The sequence below is a fragment of the Mesocricetus auratus genome, unplaced genomic scaffold, assembly GCF_017639785.1.
Source record: "Mesocricetus auratus isolate SY011 unplaced genomic scaffold, BCM_Maur_2.0 Super-Scaffold_100019, whole genome shotgun sequence".
NCBI lineage: Eukaryota > Metazoa > Chordata > Mammalia > Rodentia > Cricetidae > Mesocricetus > Mesocricetus auratus.
The window spans coordinates 34,147,857-34,170,351 of record NW_024429200.1 but is presented as its reverse complement, the minus strand read 5'-3'; the positions used below and the strand labels follow the sequence as shown (position 1 = coordinate 34,170,351).

Genomic DNA, 22,495 nt, shown 5'->3' with positions numbered 1-22,495 from the left:
TTTTGGTGAAAGAGAATTTTTATTGGTAAATGAAGTCTTCAAGTAGTCCAAGACTAACTAAAGGAATCTTGCTGTTCATTTCTGTCCCCAGTGAACACTCTCATACCTTCTTATGTCTAAGTTTAATGTCAACATGCATGGGTCAGCAGAGAGCACTGTGATAGTCACCTTCAGTATGGAAAAGGATTGAAATAATGGGCTCATTTTCCAGGACAAGGTGTGTTTGTGTCACAGATCACAGTAAAGAGCTCTGTGGAACACAGTCCCTATCAGCAGTTTTCCTTTGTACACAGAGGCAACTGTACTCCCTTGCAACACGGTGCCATTTTCAGCATAAACAACAGTTACTTTGGGCTCTTCTGATAGAATGTTCTGGATTCGAAGCACCTATTCAAAAAAAAATAACATGAGGTTAATTAATATTTTTGTTAAGTCATTTAAATCAAATTTAAACTTGAAGTTCTTTCTCCCTCAGCCACATTATCTCATATAATTATATCAGTTGTGTTCTGTCATAAAATTATTTTAATATAGCTGTTTCCTCATCTGTAATTGGTCAAGTTTTGATTACATGAACTTCAGCAACAGTATCGAGCATATGAACATACACAAGTAAGGTAGGACATATAAATGAACAATATGAGGATATGAGGCATTAGGGCACAGTAGGGAACACAGTAAAAAGGGGGAGGGGGAGTGAGCAGTAGGTACATAGTTGCCTGACTGGCATTTATGTCTGTTTTGTGTATTTTCAGATAAAGTAAGAACTTTGGGGGTGAGCAGGTAGTTGTAATTTGATTGGCCTGTTTGTTGATTACCTATGAGACAGTCTTTGTACTTATCTGAGGCTGGCTTTGAAGTTGCACTCTCCTGCCTCAGACTCTTGAGTGCTGAGATTACAAATGTGTATGCACCACTATCCCCCAAAATGTCTGGTTTTATAATGTACCCAAAGAAAATTGAAAGCATGACCCAAGAAGCTAACTCTCTGTAGCATACCTACCCGCGCTTTTGAGTTTAAAGTCCTACTGCTACGTAGAAAAGTTTTTTTTAAGTTTAATTTCCTTCACTTAACTGAGAAATTTAATTACATCATATTTGACTATGCATTTCAATTCATGTTAAATTCACCATATGGCATAACTAGTGCTTAGTCCTTTTGGGTAACAAAACAATTTTATATAATAAAATATAATATGGAGGGTGTCTTCCTGAGGCAGGGACATGGATTAAGTCTTGTGTCTTTCATTTCCCATTTGTATCTTTATTGAAGTTAGATGGGTGAGACCAAATTACTTCTAAATTCTCTTTGACAATGATAAAATATTGTGATTTGAAGAAAAGAAACCTATATCACAGAACACTCACTGTGGCAGGCTAGCAAAGCCATGGTCTGGCATTAAAGACCAATGGGAAGGTTCAAATGACTTCTAATACATTAGCTACACAGATACATGTCTTAAGAATGTGCTGTAATGTTAACCCATTACTTACAAAATATAGTTAAGGGTCCACCTCAGTTTCATAAGCCTCATAGTCATAAGAACTAGATCTATAGGCAGTGCATTAGATAGTGCATTCAAAATATTATTCTATTCCCCTTAACAAATTCATTATTAGAAAGGAAGCATTTTTTTCCAGAAAAACAAAACAAATCCTTGGTAAAGCAAAGGACCCAAGTTCACCGAATGAGCTAACAAGAACAATTAGAACAACATTCTGCCCAGTTTTATATACTGAACATCCAACAACACACATTTCTTCAATTATATTAAAATTCAGTTGAGCAAGCCTAATAGTGAAAAACTAGCAAATACACAAAAGAGTAACAATAAACATGGCCATAATTCCCTGTAAATTTGGAGATGAGAGGATCAGGAGCCATTCATATTAGACTTCTTTCAATAAAAATATATAGGGTGAGGTTGTTTAGTGTGTGTGTGTGTGTGTGTGTGTGTGTGTGTAATACACAGATATATATATCAAGTATAAACTTTCCTTTTCTGTCACTCTCCCTTAAAGAAATCAGTACAACTATTTTAGCATTTACAGTTAGGTATTTCAAGTTATCTGGAGAGATTTAAATATGCAGGAGGAGCTGGGCAGTGTTGACTTACACCTTTAATCTCACCACTCAGATAGGCAGATGCAGACCGAACTCTGTGAGTTTGAGGCCAGCCTGGTTTACAGAGTGGGTTCTAGACACCCAGAGCTACACAGAGAAACCCTGTTTTGAAAAACAAATAAACAAACAAAAATGTAGGAGGGGCTGAGCTGTCTCTGTGGATAAGAGCACTTGCTGTGTAAGCATGACTACTTGGGTTCAGATGCCTAGCACCACATAAAGAGCTGGGCTTGAGTTTATAATCACAGTGTTGGGGGATGAAGACAGGAAGATCCCTCGCTTGCTTCCAGCTAATTGGCAAGCTCCAGGTTCATTGAGAAACCTTGTCTCAGATAGCTGACATTGACTTCTAGCTTCCTCAGATATGTGCACATGTGTACAGGTGCCCAGTCTCACACATATACACAAAACCAAAGTATGCAGGAGGATGGATATGTTAAGTAAGTACCACATCACTTCATGTAAGGGGCTTGAGCATCTGTGGAGTTTCTTAGGAGTCATAGAAGCAGTCCATCATAGATATTGAGAGAGGCTGTACTGATACCCTGGTTGGGGCACTGAGGCCAGGTATGCAAAAGCTATATGGGGAAATGGATACAGCCCGGCCGTGTGACACCACTGTAAACTAGTGTGAATTCCCAAGTTGGAGGAACTCATTACTGAAATAAGGATGTGGGCACCATCCAGTCCTGGAGGTCCTTAACGTAGCCCTTCAGGCCCACATCCCCTAGGCTGACCAAGACCTGTGTGGAAGGGCCTCTCCAGCGTGGCTTCATGCATACTGGGAGGTCTGAGGACCAGAGGTAGACATCCAACCCCAGCCTTTGATCCCCTGGATGGCTTCTCCCTGGTTAAATCCTCAGCAAGATGCTCACCTTCCTTCAAACACTATTCCATTTGTGTGTTTTGTTTTTATTTTTTTCAATGCTAGGGGACAATCTCAGTGCATCACACATGCTAGGTAAGTGCTCTCCACTGAGCTATACTCCCAACACAATATTCATTCCCGTCCTCTGACTTTGGCAGCCATTTCCTACACACACACACACACACACACACACACACACACACACACACACACACACACATCTCTGTGTTACTGTGTCACCTCCTGTTAGTGTCCCTATACTAGACTCACAGCTTTGTAAAAATAAAAAAATTACCAAATAATAAAAAGTATGCGTGCCCTTCCTGGACTCTCACCAAACACCTCCACAAGCCCTTTAGACCTCTGAGAACCAGGATCATCTGTCCCTGTGCCTTCTGTTTTTTGCACATGCAAGTGAGAATTTTGTTTTCAATTGAAATTCAGTAGTGAGAGCAAACCCCTGTGTCCCCTTCCTCATGCAAACTAACCTCTGAGCCAGGAGGGTTCTTGGAGTCATAGTAGAAGATTCTTATCCCATTGGGATGGCAACCAACCCAGAGGTCGCCTGTCACAGGATCCACGGAGATGTTATCCACAAGGGTGTCAAAGTCAAGGACCTGCCAAGGTCAGAAAAAAGAGTGAGCATTTGGAGAGCAAGCCAGAGATACATCAGGGGAGGCTGGGAGGCCAGTACACTGCCGTTCCCAGGGATACAATTCACCCCATTTCAGCTATGCTGCAGGGACGCATCTTGCCTTCTGTCCGTGCTAGCATTTTCTTGGGTTCAAAGCTGGGTGTGGGAGATTATTTACAAAAAAAGACAGACTCTTCAGAGTTAAATGAAACCATCTATACATGAACTTAAAACTTAAAAAAAAATTAAGTGCAGGATAAATCCATTCTTTCTAAAGAGCCATGTGCATGTGATATGTTTACAAATATTCCAAAACAAACAATAAACAGATTCGTTTCTGAGGAGGAATGTGGAGGGAATATAGGTTCCTTCATGGCTAATTACAGGCTGCGAAGCCAGGAAAGAAATGATCACCCAGGGTCTAATTCATGCCTTGAAGTTGAAGGAAAGTTTGTTCTTTCGTTTCCTGAAGTTATTCAGCTCCCTGCTCTTTCTGCCGTTTCTTCTCTGACTATATATAAGCTGCAAAGTCATGATCGCTACAGATTGCTGCAGTAGCTGTGCACCAGCTTCATAAATAATAGCAATGATTCCTGATTCCACCATTCATCATCCTGGCTGCCTTCTACTGGGAAGAAATGCCATCTATTTGTTTACCTCTAACTCTCACTGGAGAAACAATATCTACTGTGTACTTGAGTACCCAGGGACCCTGGAAATAACTGGTCGTGACTTTCTGAAAAGGCCTCAGCGTGGCTAGGCAATGGCAATGTGCTACCACTGCCCTCTGCTTCCTGCTCAAAATGAGAACTGTCTCACATGTCCACGAAGAGATTAGGGTACTCAGGCAACCTGGCAGAGCCTCACTCTCACTGTCAGGAGAGCTGTCACCCTTCAGCCTTCAGTCAGAGGCAGCATTGACTGAAGCGGGTGGCTGAACAAGCAGTCCCAGGTAAAAAATCTACTCCTGGCTTTTTCCAACCCCCAGGAGCCATCCACCCAGTGTCAGCTCTCTAGTTACATGCTGACATTAGCTTCTTTAAGTGAGGAAAAGGTGTTATCTAATGTTCTCCTGTTAGCATGGAGCAGGGAGTTTGCCCGTGGCAGATTCCATGGTGAATGGAAGCATGCTGAGAACACCGTCGAGGTAAGAGTGGGACAGGGAGGCCTAGGAGCCCATCCACTCTGCACACAATTATCACATGCTCTGCAAGGTACTCAGCTCAACGCCGGGAGTGAGAGGACTATGCAGACATCGTTCCTGCTTAAGACAAGTCACCAGCCATCAGGCAGCCTGCTCTGCATCCAGAAATGAACTCTTGCCCTATAACTATCAAAGACCCAGCCATGATCATCATCATCATCATCATCATCATCATCATCATCATCATCATCATCACAAGAGATATCTGAATATCCCATCTCACATTCCCACAAAGACATGTAGAAGATGCTCAAGCCTAAATAAGACACTGGGAGGTTGGTGTGGTGGCTCAGCAGCAAAGTCCTTGTCTGTTTCTTGTCCCTTTCCCTGATGGCCTGGTTCTGCAATCCTTAGGACTGCCTAAAAGAAATGCCCTCAACAAACAGCTTGGTTTTTTTTATGCTAACACCCCAATATTTTGAGAATTTTGAGAATACTGTCTGGTGTGACTAATTCTTAGTCTTAGAGTCTTGGGGACAGGAGAATTCTTTTTGCTATAGTAAAATATAGATAACTTATCACCTGCCATCATAACCCATTTCTACAAGGACAACTCAACAGCATCAGGTACAGGCACATGTCTGTGTAACTGTCACCATCAGCCATTTCTGGAACTTTTAACTGTCCCAAGAGAAACTGCAACCATTAAACAATCATTCCTTGATTCTCAGCTTTTGGTAACCACCATTCTGTTGTTCCAATGAGTTTAAAATATGAAACATATTAAACTTATTTTATTTTACTTTGAGGGTAGAGTCTTGCTATATAACTTAAGGTAACCTCTGACTTGGAATCCCCCCATGTTAGCTTCCAGAATGCTGAGATTAAAGGTGTGAACCACCGTGCCTGGCTCTGGGTACTTCAGATAAGTAAAATCATGATATCTGCCCCTTTTGTGTCTGGGTTATTTCACTTAGCATAATGTCTTAAGGTTCATCCATTTTGTATCCTTTGTGAAACTGAATGAGGTTCCAGTGTATGATGTCACCACATTTGGGGCTGGATATAAACCATTAGCCTCAACAAGTTGTACAAATCTCTTAGCATTCTAAAGCATTACTGAACAAATAAATATCAATCGCGAAATCCCTCCAAAGGATTAGTATCACTGTATTTGATGGGGCAGCAGGCAGGGGGTGAGGGGATGAGGGGGAGCTGTCGGCTAGGTTGATTGTAATGATAAGAGATGGCACTGTTCTGGTACCAAATGTAGCAGCCAAATCTAATCACCCCATACCCCTACAAGAGCAAAATCCTCACATTCCACGTTGAGTGTATATTGAACTGGATTTATAACAAAATTCCTTAACTTTCACCTTGCAGAAGCATCTGCTATTATAAGCAAGCACAGTGTGTTTTTATTCCCTAAGCCAGTTGGAGTGTGTGAAATTTTATTTCTCTGTAGCTAATGTTAAACTAGCTCTGCCAATGATTTTTAATGTCAAACACGATGTTAGATTTGATGTTGCTTTCAGGGAATTTTCTCTGAGTGAGGCCCCTTGTGACAGTCCCTAAGACATGGTGACAGAAACAGTGATAGTGCTTAGTGCTGTGGGCATGGATGTTGGCAGCATGGTGTCTTGTGGCTCTGCAGGGACAGGGGCCACTTCATAATGTTTTATTTTGATAAGCCTTCCTTCCTTCCCTTTGTAAAATTATACTTTCTGACCAAAACTTTTAGCTTAGGCCAGAATTAGTAGGGGCAGAAGGTGAGGCTCTGGTATGCAGCCAGACCTACCATAGTGATTAAGCAAATGTCTACTGGACTCTTAGTAGATGTTAGGAACTCTTCCAGTAACAAACAGAAAAACAAATCGGTCCTGGTGAATCCTACAGAGAGTAAAGACGAGTAGTAAGATGTGTATGCTGGTGGAATAAAAACTGAAAGCAAGAATAAAGCCAGCAAGAAATCAGGACCCACAGTGGGGAGCGGGGAGCTGTTAGTTAGTAGTTTGGGTCATTAGGGAAGGTCTGACTGAAGTGTCATATCAGCAAGAACTGGAAAAGATGAGAGAGCCGCAGAGACCAGGAAAGCAAGGACTCGGGGTCTGCTTCTGGATGCCCCCGACCAGCTGGCAAAAGGACAGCTGGCAACGGAGCACATCTGGAAGTAGCCCAGCCACATGCAGCCATTGTGAGTGTGCGACTGTCGCACAGCGCTGCAGGATGCCAAATACAAGTGGGATCCGTTTCTCGGCATCTCTGTCACCAGAGAGAGAGTGAGGGAGAGACACAGAGAGCCAGAGAGGCGAGGGATGAGAAAAGTAGTAAAAGGGATCAGGGGAGAAGCTGGGAAACAACCCGACTTAACATTCTCGGGAGCAGAAAGTTTCAGAGTTCCCTGTGTGAGATGCCTGGGCTGCTGTCTCCCACTCTGCCAAGCAGCAGAAGGAAACAACAACACATGATGGTAATGGTGGCTCTTCACAAATAAGTGAAAAATTGCTTCTCACCCACTCCAATTAGAGAATCCCTTTCTCCTCGCTTTTAATTTCGCAAGTCAATTAGAATCTAATTATCACTCTGCAAACTTATAGTGTTAATACATCTTACCTTCAATGGAGTTAAAGTCCAATTATCATGCTTTTCATACACGTGAATCTTGTGAGCCAACAATTCAGCTATGTAGACATGCCTTCAAAGAAGAAAAAGCTCCCTTAAAGTGCTTGAAGCGATGCCAAAAGGCTGGGGTGTGATAACTCATCTTGGGGCAGAACTTTGCGTAAAAACTAGAAAACCGAATCCATCTGAAAGCAAACTCAACTCTGAAAAGCTCTATGGGTCTACAGGGCATGAAGCATTTAATCAGTGGAAAGTCATTACCTAAGGTGGCAAGGCATTCATCCTTGATCAGCAGGGAAGAAACTTAATGCTATCACCTGCTCTCACTATTTGCCTTGCACACTGCTGCAACACAGTGGCAAGCCTGAGATTATGCATGTCAGAGGGTGGTAAATTCGGGCTTTGGGGAGCATCGGGAAACCCTCTTTGTGATGGCCTTCCATTCCAGACCAGAGAAAGAATGAGAAAAGACAAGGGTTTGGTTTCAATGCAGAGAAGTCTTTCTTTCTTCCTGTTCTGAGCCTGATCCAAGCATAAGTTTCGTAATTTGCACAAGGTGTAACACCGTACACCATAAAGATTCTTGATGAGATTAAGCACAGTGTATTCTAGAACAATGAAAGAAGTGGTGTGCTAATTATTATCTTCTGTGAGGATTTGAGACATTATGAACAACATAAAACTGTTGTGTTACTGATGCTCTGAAATGTCTGGTGATATAGATGATGGGGGTATAGATGGATGATGGAGAGATTTTATATGTGGTTCCCAGACCAATAGTGGTCTGCAAACTGTTTATTGCAAAACCAACATGAGGTAGTAGCCTACATCACTAATAGTTACATTGACTCTTCCGTACAATAAGAATAAGAATGGTCCCCATAGGCTAAAGTTTGGGGGGAAGATTAGAGATGGATTGGAGGAGTTATGTCACTGGAGTTGGGCTTTGAGGTTTAAAAGGGCTGTGGCATTCCCACTTAGCACCCCACACACACCTTGTGGATTTTGTCTCAACAAGTGAGCTCTTAGCTACTAGGCTAGCACCATACCTGCCTGCCTGTGGCCTTCTGGTCTTAGATTCACCTGGAACTGTGAGCCCACAATTAAATGACTTCTTTTATAAATTTCCTTGGGTGAGGTGTCTTTTGTACAACAATAGAAAAGTACCTAAGAGAGTAAGCGTTCCTGGTGAGGAACCAGTATCCTGCTTTCCATTCTGGTACAAGATCCTTTGCATAATAGAGATCAAACTATATTCACTCATTAGAGACTCCCCCAAATCAGTAGTTTTTACATTTTTCTCAAATCTCATCTTACTAACATAACACAAAAGATAATCATATTACATAGGAAAAAACTGTTCTAAAGCTATATAAGGAGAATCCAAATAAACCCATTGTGTTATAGAAAGCACACATACTTGCCATCGGGGGAAATGCCAATGCCATTAGCGAAATCAAATCCATCTGTTACCACCTGGACTTTATCAGCACTGTAGTAAACAACATTGGACCATGACAGACCTAAGTACATCTCCCAGGACCTTAAGTACGGGTCAGCAAAATAGTGATCATTTGTGGCATAAAAGCTCTCAGGTCCAACAGCAGCAATATCATTGACACTGAAATTAAAAATAAACTTGATTATACACAGGAAGATATTAAAGTCTAGCCTTAAAGTCAAAATATGGGATGGAGTCCTCACACCAACAAGGATAGGCCAGAATTACTATGGCATCAGTTCTAGCCAATCCCTGAGGATAATAAGATCTGATTATTAATACTGAGACATGACAATAATATTAGCTTAAGTGCAAATGTAGTGCTGTGGTGTGTGTGTGTGTGTGTGTGTGTGTGTGTGTGTGTGTATTCAGTAAACATTGAATTAAGCCAGAGATCATGATCAGCCAAGTCCATTGCGACAGGGAGTAAAAACATCCATCAGGTAGCACTGTGGTTCCAGCTCTATGAGCTGTGTGGTCTAAGGGAGAATCAATCCTTTCACACATTAGGGCCTCAGCTTCCTTATCAGGGAAGGAAGATAGTCTCTTCTATCATTTGCCATGAAGCTTCATGCCCCTTAGCTGAACAAGTCCACAAGCAAGACTGTTCAGAAATAGGATATTTGGCTCTTTCTTTCTGATTAGGATTCTCTCTGCGTGCTGCTGAAAATGTAAGATCTATGAGTCCATTTTTCAGCTTTAATAGGTACAATAGCAAACACATAAGTGAGTCATTCCGTGCTGATTGAGGTGACGGAAGTTCCCTGGGGCCATGATCTGAGAGAAAATTATCTTCGCTTTACTGCAGAGTACATAATGGCGAATGTGTCAGCTCTGACGCAGCCAGAGCTCAGGAGTGAGCGAGATGGTACCCGGAGCCTCAGTTTCTCATCTGTAAGGAGAGCTTAGACTATTTTCCCCTCAAAGCCACACGGCTCATTAGAGAAGCCTAAGGTCGGTGTCTCGACCGTGGAAGCACAGCGGGAATTACAATGAGACAACCCTGCCAGCTTTGCCGGCAGCCAGACTCACTGAGTCTTCCATCCCCAGCGGCCACTATTACCACAGTGGAAAAATGTCCACGGGGTTACAAGGAATCTGTGCAGGCTTCGGACAAAGACTAACAAGCTGCTATCACTTCTCTTTTTCAGGCAGATTTTAGAAATTAGTATGCAGTTCTACGTGGAAAAGGAACAGATGGCAGCGGTTTGGAGCAATAGCTTTGAAATTTGGTATACTGTTTGAATCTGAGCCTGCCTGCTATGGTCACAACGTGCGGCCACAGCATGTCACCCGACTTTGAGACAGTTCCTGAAACTCAGTGTTCTTTCTGTAGCTTGGTGTGTTGGCTAAAGATGAGATGAAACAGTGAATATAAAGGCCTTGCCATCGTGTCTGGCACGCAGAAAGGGCCAATAAAAACAGCCGTGATATTGTTATTAACACGATTAACTTACGACAGATCTAGTCATTTGAATATTAATACTATAAACAACACTAAAATACAAAGCCACAAATGTGAATGACTAATCCTTGGGTAAAGAGAGCCAAATCCTAGTTAATTGTGGCACTCTGATTATTTGTGGTCTGGTTCCATGCTGCCAATCCACAATATTTTCACATCTGACCCAGAAAATAAAAAACCCTGTTCTGCAAAACTGGAAACACTGGTGACTAAAAAAAATTAATTTTCATGATTTCTTGTGACTCAGAGTATCATAAGCCCTGGCCTCAAGCTAATCCCAGCTATATTAATGGCTGAGGTTGTTATCTGAGGCAACTGCACAGATTGGTCAGGTCTCAAAAACAATTAAATCCACATAGGATACAATAATAATAATAATAATAACACCAAATTAAGAGGCTGCTCCCAAACAGTCAATAAACCACGTGTTTAAAGCAGTCTGCATAAACTTGACATCTAGCTGAGACTCCTTCCATTGCCACTGTTGTCACAATTCTGTCAGCTTCTCCACTTCAGATGTCTTTCCCTCATTAGACACTTGAAGGCCTCATTCTTTCTTTAAAACGCTGTGTGTGTGTGTGTGTGTGTGTGTGTGGTATACATAATGTTATATATTTTATATATATCTGCTGTATCTCAGCCTAACCTCAAGATCCATATGTACTAAGGTTGGCCTTGAGCTCACAATGACTGGGATTACAGATGTGTACCACCATGCCTGTTTTCTGTAGTGCTGGGGATTGAACCCAGGGTTTTGGACAAACACTCTTTCAACTGAGCTACACCCTACGTACTCAAATACACTTGTATAAATAGAAACCTCTACATGTAACCTATTCTCTCCATTTGATCTCATCCAGAGAACGCAGAAAACATGGGCCTTGGTTCCTACTTGGTCCATAACTAGTTGGTCAAGCTTTGTCTAGTAATTTGACTGTTTCCCACTCTCAGCATCCTCATCTTCACATCTGCTAAGTGAGGTGGCAGGGGGGACACACATATAAAACATTGTATACTAGATGCCAAGATTTTGCTAAGTAGCTACAACAAGTACAGATCCAAATGTACAAAAATCAAGGTGGATGAATGCCGCTCTTAAATTTTACTAGAAGGTACTAGATTTCTAGGAACCCAAAATAGAAGTTATTGGGGAGGTAATATTAGATTGTTTTAAATTTATCATTGGGCCCGTAGACCAGTTCTTCCTAGGCTAAGTGAAAATACTGACTTTTGTTGGGTTAACTAGAATTGATGTCATCAGATGTCTACTTTTCCCATGTGTCGTGTTGTCCAGGATTCTAACATGGAACCCAGTATACTCATAAGTAGTTTAACACACCACTAGTAGATGTAGTATAAGGATGTGCTGAGTTGGGGATCTTATCTTATATATCTGTTTGGAGATTATAGGACCCTCTGAGATTGGTCTTGTCAAGAAATATTTTTGTGTTGTTTTGTTTTTTAATTCCTCAGAATGGCTTGAATGGAGATCCTGAGGACAGGAGCTAAGCCATAGTGTCTACCCAGAATGGGATAGATGGGGGAAGAATGGAATGAGCCCACTCTTAGGGTTCTGAAGAAGAGCATTCAGAAGAGTTGAATCTGCCCTGGCCCAGATGAAAAGCTAAATGTGAATGTGCCATCTTGCACCATCAAGGGAACAGTACATATAAGGCACCTCCGTACTTTGGCAAAAGTTCATGTGTGATGGTTTTCAGATGCAAAAGTGATCTTTCCTGTTCTTGAAATTTAAACACCTCCACAGTGGACTTGTAGTTTGGATGGCTGACTACCAGTAGGTACACGGTTTTATCTGAAAGGAGAAGAAAAACAAAAAATTGAAGCTCTCGGCTGTCAGTTCCGTCTCCCCAAAGCAATTTCAACCCACCTCCAACTAGTACTTAGGATGTCAGGCAGATGGAATATTTTCATCTTTGTAGAGAAAAGCATTTGTGATTGCTCCTAAGAAAAGTGGCTAAAGGAAAAAGTAGTGACAACTTCTAAAAACTCACAACTTCACAGGAGGAAAAATAAAAAAAGCCCTGAACTTCAGAATGAACATCACCAGCACTGAAACTTCAGACAGCTTGTTGAGCTTTGATGGCTCAAGTGATCTTCGTGAGATACCACGTTGAAGTAAGAGGATTAAGGGCGTCGGAACTGGACTAGATCATGTGTAATTTGCACAGTAGATGGTGAGGTTTCATGTCATTTACACAGTGGAAGATGACAAATGCTTCAGGGAGAATGAGAGAGAGAGGGGGAGGGAGGGAGAGGACTTTGGGCATAAAAGAAAGTGCTCTGAGTGGTAAAGAAGGTATGATCAGAGACACTGTGACAAGATGCTACTGGCCTGGAGAAGGGGTGAGAAGAGAATGGTAGCTCACCATCTAATGCTAGTATTTGGGAGGTGAAGGCAACAGTGTTGATTGTAGGCAAACAGAGTAAGAACCCATCTCAAGAAGAAGAGGAAGAGGGTGAAGAGGAAGGAAAGAAAGGGAAGCCGTGAGTTATCTGGGGAAATCTGATAAAGTTAAGGATTAAAACCAGAATTCACACTGTATAACAGAATATTCTACTTCTAGAAGCTGATTCTAAAGAATGTTTCTAGATGGTCCACGTGAAAGAGTGTCACTTGTAAAGGGGCAAAAGGTGAGAACACCTCCTTACATACAAGCAAATGGGCAGTTCTCAGGAGTCCCACACAACTGAGCCCCCAAGAACCCTGAAAGCGGCCCTAAATGCACAGACATAAAAGAAATCTGGGATGCAGTGCTGAAAGCAACAGCCAGATACCAAAGGGTTTGGTAATATCACACCAATGTTATTGTTTTAAAAGTTACACATGCCAAACGCTATATTTCTTTGCACCTATAATGTTTTGAAAGGGAATTAAAATGGCAAAGGTTGGGTGGCTGAACAGAAAGATCATTGACGTGTACACACACACACACACACACACACACACACACTAATTTCTTGGCATTTTACATTTAAAGTGGCCATAGGAGAAGAACACAAATGGAAGTTTCTAGGAAGATCCTTCAACAATGGGACCGAATACCTAAAGGGAAAATGATACTAGTAACTCACAGTTGGAGATATTTTCCCAGAATATAGGCACAGACAGTGACTAGTTTGAAAAGTCTGGATGAGAGAAATAAAGAGGCAGTCAAGTGATGTTAAACCGAGGCTATGAGGGACTGCTCACAGAGTGACTGATTAGGGGAACACTTGGCAGGGATCGCAGAAGCAGCTCCCAGAAGCTGGAATATGGCGTGGGGTAATGCTCTTGAAAGAAAGTGGGTAATAGATAAATGGGAGGAAGGGAGGATGAAAGAAAGGAGGGAGAGAGGGAGAGAGAGGAAAGAAGGGAGGGGAGGAGGGAATGGAGACAATGAGTATAAATGAGCATTTTTGTCACCTGGACAAGTCTTAACCATTGTTACGGTCAATGTCAAACCAGAAGGATTCAATTCTTGGGGCCTGAAACTTGTGCATTGGGATTTTTACATTTCCAGGTGTTTCTGTGTGCAACTGAATTTAAGAATTTTTGTACTGCAGAGGAAATGGCACCAAACATATAGGGAAAGATAATAGATAAAGGTGCCGTGGGTGAGGAAAACTAGTGCAGGTAAAAACATCCAAATGAAAATGAAAAAGAGCTTCCAGTTAGTGAACAGAGCACTCAGGGATGGGGCTGAGAGAGCTGTGCAGGAACGCAGTGTCACTGTGTCTGCTGGAGTCATGATTCAGGGCTGCAAAGTCTACAGGCAATGCTTCGATTGTTCAATTGCTTACCACGGAAAACTCATTGCAGTTAAAGCTGGATATACAACTATTTTATAAACATAATGCGCATTCTACTATGAAATCAGTGGCTTTACAAATCTGAGATATTTAGCGCTTTTAGGCATTTTACCATTGCTTACTTAAAACAGGAGGTAAGGTCAAAACCCATAAAAATTCATCATGACCAGCCTTTCATAGGATGAGGATAAAAGTATCCTAAGCATACTTTTTTTTATTCAGTATTAATTGTTACCTTCATCTGTGAATGTGCTGACTCCATGAGGGTTAAATGATGATTTATTCCAATTATTTCCTCTAATTTCTAACTCCAACACTGTTGGGTCCTTCTCATTCAAGTTCATCAGAAGTATTTTTCCAGGCTCATTGGGATCAAAACTTTTTATTCCAGGATATTTCAGTCCCTAAAGGAATAGTGAAGATAAAGCAGGCTTATCACAGATATTCCAAAGAGCTGAGAGGTGAAGATTGCCATGTGTGTCCATGATAGGTGCTCTGGGCCACAGATGACCACGGGGCCACCTCTTAACTGACTGACTAGTGTGCCTGGCCCACAGGATACTCTGGAAGCCGCAGGTTCCTTTATTGCTCTCCCCTACACACCTCACATACTCTTTAGCCAATCCTTATGTGAACAGAGCACATTCCCAGCCCTGTGAGAGGACAGGGCCCATCTCATTCTAAAGTGGACACTAGCATACAGGAGGTCCAAGAAAAACATAAATTGCCAGTCCTGGAAAGTGACAGCAAACACTCACAGTGCTGAGGAAAGCCAGTCCATTCGGCAGGATCTCTATGTCTTCAGCACCTGTTTCTGCAGGAAGGGAAGCAGAGGACAGACTGTTTCAAACCATGGTAGGAAGCTGACAATCCTTTACCTCCTCTCACTTGAAAATGGGTCTTCGTCTGAGCTACTGTTTGCTAGGTTCAGAATGAGTCCTTCCTTCCACTCAAATTGAAGAATGTGACCATAAGAACATTAAAGAATAAACTTTAGCCAGGCCATTGGTGACGCACGCCTTTAATCCCAGCACACAGGAGGCAGAGGCAGGCAGATCTCGATGACTTCAAGGTCAGCCTTGTCTACAGAATGAAATCTAGGACAGCCAGGGCTGTTCAACTCTGTCTGGAAAAACAAAAGCAAAAACAAAATGAATTTTATATTTATTTATTGATTGACTGATTGATTGATTTGGTAGAGTTTTACGTAACCTAGGATAGCCTTGAACTCACTTTGCAAATTGAGGATGGCCCTCACAGGTGATGGAATGACAGATGAGTGCCACCATGCCTAGCGTTATTGGGATTTTAAAAAATATTAATAACATCAATAAGCACAGTGACAATTTGCACTTCATTTACTTGCTTCAAATCAATGGCTTTTCATCTCAAAATCAAGATCTCTCATATATTCAGAAAATATAAAACGTGATTATTTGGAAAGAGTTGGTATTAGCCTAAACTTCAGAACTCATAAACTCCAAGTACAGGTACGGCATCATAGTTCCAAATCAATTAAACATATGAAAACCATATTAGAAATACAAGCAAACCCCAAATGTTTGTCTTTTAAGTGGGGGGTATTTTGCTGATAATCAGTAGCATGTATTTGCTAAGTATAAATACTCATGAAATAGCTCTTCAAGTGAGTTACTACTTAAATACATTCAATTTTTAAATTTTTCAATTAACACAGAAACAAAGTATTTGTTTTTGTAGTCATACTCTTAATGGGTGCATAGGTTTTTCAGGTACCCATAATATTGACAGCAGTATTATGCTTTTCTAGAAAAAGAGTGGTGGTGCTGTAAGATATCTGCTCATGTTTAAGCATACTACATAAATGAGTCTTCTTGACTCGCCTTCTGGACTAGAGTTACCTCAGACAAATAATTCTAAGAGCAAAAGCCAGCAACTACTACCCAAGCCCAACAAAAGCATGGATCTCAACCACTACCTAAGCCCAACAAAAGCATGGATCGCAAATGAGTTGGCCTAGACTGACAATGTTAGCTGGTTGGTGGAAACCAGATGCACACTTGAGCTCGGGATGCTCTCAGTTGGTTATCAGGGGTTACTGCTTCTTCACCTTTTTATCTTTGCTGACAGGTCTTGCCTCCCAGGATGGACAACAGTAATTATCTTCCCAGCTTCCTTTGCAGCTAAGACATCAGCCTGTCCCCCAGCTCTGTCTAATGAGATCTAAGGGGAAATCTGCTGAGAACTTCTGGAAAAGACTCTCCTCGCCAGCACTCAAAGAGGCAGCACGTGAAAAAGCCTTGTGGTAATTGCCTGAGAGAGGGTTCATTAAAAAATTATTCTTTATTTTGGGCTTTAATCTCCTTCCTCCGTCTCCCTTTTGCTGGCTGCCTGGGTTTTGTTACCATAAAACCGTTGTTCTGGATATAATTTTTGTTCTGTTAACCAAGCAAAGCCCAGTAAAAACTGAAGTGTCTTGGTGATACACCTGTGAGGTCAAAAGTCAAAGTACACGGTGTTTGTAAGCAGCTCCTGACTTCATATTACACTCCTGATTCAATGCTGTAATTTTGGATGAAACTGAACTAGAGCATTAGCAAAATATATAGTGAAATAATATCCTTGCATGTAAAACTTGACAATTCCTCATCCATATACATACCGATTCCTTTAACTAAATTACAGTTAGGAAGGTCTACAGGAGTTACTTCATGGAAAGCAGTTAATCTTTTTCTGGAAAGGAAAAAAGAATAAAATACACATGAAATTCAGAAGGTAGAGCTGAGCTGCAATAGTAGCCCACAAAGTTCTCTTTAACTGTCTTTTGCCTTTGGTACCTTCCCTGAGTTAGTATTACTGGGCAGATTCTTTAAGACCAGTGGGGACCCCAGGGTACAACACACAGTTGAGTGAGGACTGTTACGTGCAAAGGAGGACAGATACACGAAGAGTTATGTGGTGTCCTCCAGGCTCTGTGAACTTTGGCAATCACAGGAACTATTTCATCAGTTGTCCTTGGATTCCAATGTGGAAAGTTAGCTTAGTTGAGCGGCAGCCAGGCTCCAGTTAATGCCACTGATGTCTGGGAGATTCTCACAGGAAGAGCTTGTTATTTCTCTACACATGTGAACTTGAAATACGTATGTTGCTTTATAGTTCTAGATCAGTTAAACATTTGAAAACCATACTAGAAAAAACAAGCAGTTCCAAATGCTTACATTAAAATGGGGATACCTTACATCCAGCTCAAGAATATGTATTTTCTATTCTGTCTGGCTCTGCATCTTGGATGGGTTATTTGCCTTTCATATATGAAAATGCAGGTGTGTTTTAAAAGTATTTACAACTTCAGAAAGTCATATTCAAGGACAGCATGCAAAAAGGCATCACACATAGTGGGCAAGCACCTACACACATACATGTGAACAGCATTGTGGTCTGCTTCTTTCAAATGCCACATCAATGGCTTTGCTCTGTTGAGGGTCCTGCTAATGCTTCCTTCTCACATCTATTCATTTTTCCTTTGTCCTTCACTCAAATGTCCCCCATGGGGCTTATGCCCTCAGATTCATGTAAACTTTGCTGTGAGCTGTTATGTACAAATAGTCACCGACTCCCTGCCAAAGCACACTAGACTCTTAAGCTACGCTGGAACTCTGGGACCCAGGTACTTCCATCTTGTGCTACCAGCCATTCCTTATTTGTCTGGGTTTCCTTATGAAGGCTACTATGTGCCAAATCCCATGCTAACGTCACTTACACATACTTCCTCATTTAATCCTTCGAGCAGTTTTGTAAATAAAGATTTATGTTTTCCATGCTGGGGGTTTAGCTCAGAGGTAGAGCACTCGCTTGGCTTATTCAAGCTCCTGGGTTCAATCTCTGAGTTGTCCTCTCACTGTCTCTGTCTCTGCCTCTGCCTCCCCCAACACACATACATCTTCCTTGTTCTATCTGTGAAAACATCAAATACCAGGTCATTCTGATGTGACCCCTTAATTTAAAAGGTGCAACAGAGATATGAAATCCAGGTCCATGATCCAAAGCACTCTCTTTCTTACTTCTCCTTTGTACCATTTTCATTAGCCTACACTTTTTATTCCACTTTGAATGTCCTTTTTTCTCATTACCCATGACTCCTTCCTGCCTTCCATAGCTTCCTGTGGTCTTCTGTGATGGAATCAGTAGCTCCTTCATTCATTGTCATGAACCATGAAATATATGTTTACCAAGTCCCTTAATGTGCTTTTAAATCATTGGTTTTTGCTTTTGTTGCTCCTCTAAATACTTAAATTTGTGAGTGATGCTACACCTCTTTGTTTACAACATGGCTTCCAATGTGAACATGGAGCTTGTAGAGGAGTGAGCTTAACCAATGGATTGTTCTACAGTACTATTAGTCTAGTGTGGCAGACAGAGAAGATAGCCTAATCGTCCAACAGATCTGGAAGGCAATTTAGTTCTTACCATAGTGTCGAAATTATGGTAATATTCAAGCATTATATAAAATCCCCAAAATTCTCATTTGCTGGATGTGTGGTCTCAGTTCATTGCTCACAGATGGGGCCTTTGGTCATGATGGTGTTGATCTAATTGATAGAGTAATGTATTCATGGGTCCATAATTGAATGGACTCTTTGACGATCATGGACACTACAAAAGGTGGGCAGAATTTGAGGAAGTGGGCTACTGGACCTATGGATTTGAAAATCTATCCTGTCCTCAAGCCTTTTACTCTGTTTCTCTCTGCTAATGGTCATCATGCAATAGTTAGCTTTCTATTCCCTGCTCTTATCATCCCGTGGTAGTTTTAATGTAATTGGCTCCCATAATCTCATAGGGAATGGCAGTATTAGGAGGTGTGGCTTTGTTGGAGTAAGTATGGTCTTATTGGAGGAAGTGTGTCACTGCAGGGGCAGGCTGTGAGGTCTCCTCTGCTCAAGATTCCACTCAGTGCCACAGTCCACTTTCCTGTTGCCTTCTGATCAAGATGTAGCCAACGCCTTACCTACCTGCATGCCGCCATGCTCTCCACCATGATAACAATAGACTAAACCTCAGAAACTATAAGCTGCCACCTCAAATGTCTTCCTTTATAAGAATCAGTGTGGTCATGGTATCTATTTATAGCAAGAGAAACCCTAACTAAGACACACTCTGCTCATCCTGACCTTCCTGATGGGGGATGTCCTTCTGTATATATATTTCTCTTACTGGTTGATGAATAACCAGTAAAGGCAGGAATATAGGTGGGGCTAGGAAATGAGGAAAATGCTAGGGAGAGAGGCAGAGGGGTGACATGAAGAGATGCCATGTAACTGCCAAAGGAGTAACAGATCTGGGCATTCTCTGGTAAGCCAAGACCACATGGAAATGCATAGATTAATAGAAATGGGTTAATAATTAAGACAGAATTAGCCAATAAGAAGACCTACATATTGGCCAACCGTTTAATCATTAATATAGTGTCTCTGTGTGTTTATTTGGGCCTAAAAGGTGGCAGCACCTGTCTGGAAGAAAACTCCAGTTACACCTTTCTTATAGCAGGCCCATTGTAATGGAACAGCCTGCATGGATTTCGACTTCAAATCCTTGAGCCAAAATAAGTCTTTTTGTTTAAGTTGTTTCTCTAAAGTCTTTTGGCCACAGTCACAAAAGGTCTGACTAACACACCAAGTGTCATGATGGATTTCTGAAGTCATATATGACAATTATGAAAATGAATGATGGCAGGGAGATTATTAGTGCAATGTGTGTTATTTTTTTCCACGAGTTTTAGGTAGAGAAAAGGTCTGTAACTTTTCTTGGTATTAACATGATAAAGTAAATTCAAAGTCGCAGAAATGATATCTTATCCATGTTGCTGGGAATCCACCACCATCTTTGTCTATAGGACACATAGCATAAGTGTATGAGTGTGGGGTAGAGATATGTTGAGGAATTAATGCTGGCTTGGTCATTCCCATCCAAAGACAGAAACACAGAGATCTTACACATAATGGTGGCAAATATACGAAGGAGCCACATCTCACATCCTCAAGGAACATTCTGTGTTGTTCTGGGCCCGTGCCAGATCTGACTTCAAGGATGAAAAGGACCCTGGGTAATTCCCTTTTGCCTCTTCCATATCAGATGTTCAGGAAATTGTCCAAGGCACAGGCTTGATTCCTGTGACCTCCTCCAACTCCTCAGGTACATACCACATCCCTGCTTACATGTAGTCCATGTAAGAAAGCCATATGTGCTCTGAGGGCAGGGTCTGCCATCATGTCTTGAAATGACACAGTCACTTCTTTCCTGATCTTCCTGAGTCTCAGATGCATTGTCTCCAAACAGGGGTAGGTCCTGATCTATCCCTCGGGATCTCTGGTTTTGGTTACAACAAGCAGGGTCTGAGTATCCTTTACAGAGCATACAAATTTGCTGGGCCTGGGGTCTTTGCTAAGTAAGAATTACCAGATTCAGCCATGTAAAGTGGGGCCTAAGACTTTGCTTATCCAGGGAGGTCTTGGGTACCTCTCAGACCCATGGATCCTTGTGTGTTGAGACTTTAGAAATTCTGGTCAGGAGGTGCTGTGTCCCTTCCATCTCCTGCCAGAGATCTTCCAGGGGACTCTACATACAATTCCTAGTCCATAATTTAGCTGACTTTTACAGCAGATAAAAGCCCCAGGCAAGCTATAGAGCTGGCTCTGTGGTTAAAATGCTTGCTTGGACCTATGTTGTTATCATCCCTTGGACCTATGTTATCATCCCTGGCACCCATGGAAAAAGCGGGATACTGCAGTGTACACTTGTGATTCCACACTGCAGAGAAGACAAGTGGATTTCTGGGTCTTCTTTACTAGACAATCTAGGCAGTCATGGGGCTCTAGTTTCAGTAAGAGACCCTGCCTTGAAACCATGAGGTCCAACGTGATGGAAGATTTTCAACACCAATCTCTGATCTCCCCAGGTGCATCACGGGTAGGCCCAGCCATCCAAACACGCAAATATATACTACACATACAATTTTTTCAAGCCCAAATGCTTTTCTAATATTCTGTGATTTAAGAAACAAAAATTTACAAAACCCAACTCTGTGGGTAAGATTCTAATTAGTCCATAAGATTATATAACTGTTTAATCCCAAATAGTCCACATTGATTAATTTTTTACTTCAGAGTAAATAACACAATAGTATTGACTAAGCCTTTTAGAATAGGATGGTGTCTAGACTTTGAACCCTTATGGAAGATTATTCTGAAACTTCGTGTAATTCTCGGCCTCCTGCCCAGTAACACCCTGGTGGGTTGTTAAATGCTTTCAAGAGAAGCAGGAACAAACACCACTGAACAGCTGCTGAATCCCAGGCTCCTTGTTGGTAGTTTTCTATATATGTCTCTATGTCCAGTTTATTGGAGCATTCAATGTTTAGAGATGCAAAATGATTTGCCCAAGATACCTTGCTGAAAGCAAAACCAGACCAGTATTCCCATACAGGATGCCCCTTTCCTCCATCCCCTCACCCACTAGGCATGTGGGCCAACCAGGGAAAGGTTGTTTTCATGTGGATGGGTTGGCAAGCAGGCTTCCTGTCTACAAGTCTCAGTGAAGCCTTCAATTGAGGAATGTTTGCTATAGATTTTCCTGTTAAGAACCTGGAGCTACTTTAGAGTATGGAGGTACTCCTGGAGCCGATAGGGGTGGGGACCATGGGGTTTCAGCCCTCACCCCATTTACCCCAAAGCAACTTACTGATAGGAAGACTGATGGTTCTTGTAGAATGCCAACAGCAGTCCCACGATGGTGAGCCCTATCAGCTTGGCCATGGCTTGAGACTGACACACAGGCTCAGTATGGACAAGTGCAGGGACTCTGGTCGATCCTGAGGCCTGCAGCCCAGAGGCTTGGACAGCTCTGGATTGGACAACCTCAACTTGCCCGGAGCCGCCCCCAGTGCCACAGCTCCAGGTCAGCCAGAGTCCTCCAGCTGCACTCTCCTGGCCAGGTGCTTCATTCTCCTCAACTACTCCAACCCATCCCCCAACTTGAAGGAGAGAAAAGCAGATGGTGCTTAAACTGGTCTGGAAGGGATTAAGCAAGTTGGAGGAAACAGAGAACCGTGGGGAAAAAGGAATGAGCCAGGAGGGTAAGCTTTCACTCACGTTGTGCCAAAAAGAAAAAAAAATCCGTGTGGCTCAGAGGGGCTCAAAGCTTCATCATTAAAGCAGCCAATTAACAATGCAGAAGAGAGGGCTTTGGTCGGAACCCCTAACATCCAGGCTGTTCTCACCAAGTGGACCACAGAACGGTTGCCTTGCAACATCATCCTTTCAAAATACCACCTCTCCCATCCACAATTCTG

At 42.1% G+C, this 22,495-nt stretch overlaps 1 protein-coding gene across 1 annotated transcript; it reads right to left on the bottom strand.

Annotated features, from left to right (window-relative positions):
* On the bottom strand, positions 1–22,008 carry Pon1 (paraoxonase 1). Its single transcript, XM_005082910.4, has 9 exons — positions 21,886–22,008; positions 16,811–16,881; positions 14,928–14,983; positions 14,405–14,573; positions 12,046–12,172; positions 8,814–9,014; positions 7,385–7,466; positions 3,482–3,610; positions 1–387 (listed from the first exon to the last, which is right to left on the bottom strand). The coding sequence occupies exons 1-9, from the start codon at positions 21,957–21,959 to the stop codon at positions 229–231; spliced, it is 1,068 nt and encodes a 355-aa protein (XP_005082967.1). The 5' UTR covers positions 21,960–22,008; the 3' UTR covers positions 1–228.
* Between the last annotated feature and the right edge of the window lie 487 nt (positions 22,009–22,495).

What these genes read in the sequence shown, in the direction of transcription:
- Pon1 (XM_005082910.4), bottom strand. Translation starts at nt 21,959, where the DNA reads ATGGCCAAGCTGATAGGGCTCACCATCGTGGGACTGCTGTTGGCATTC. An exon ending in AACCATCAGTCTTCCTATCA is followed by an intron (nt 16,882 to 21,885) that starts GTAAGTTGCTTT and finishes TTTCCTTTCCAG; the next exon opens with AAAAAGATTAACTGCTTTCC. An exon ending in TAATTTAGTTAAAGGAATCG is followed by an intron (nt 14,984 to 16,810) that starts GTATGTATATGG and finishes CCCTTCCTGCAG; the next exon opens with AAACAGGTGCTGAAGACATA.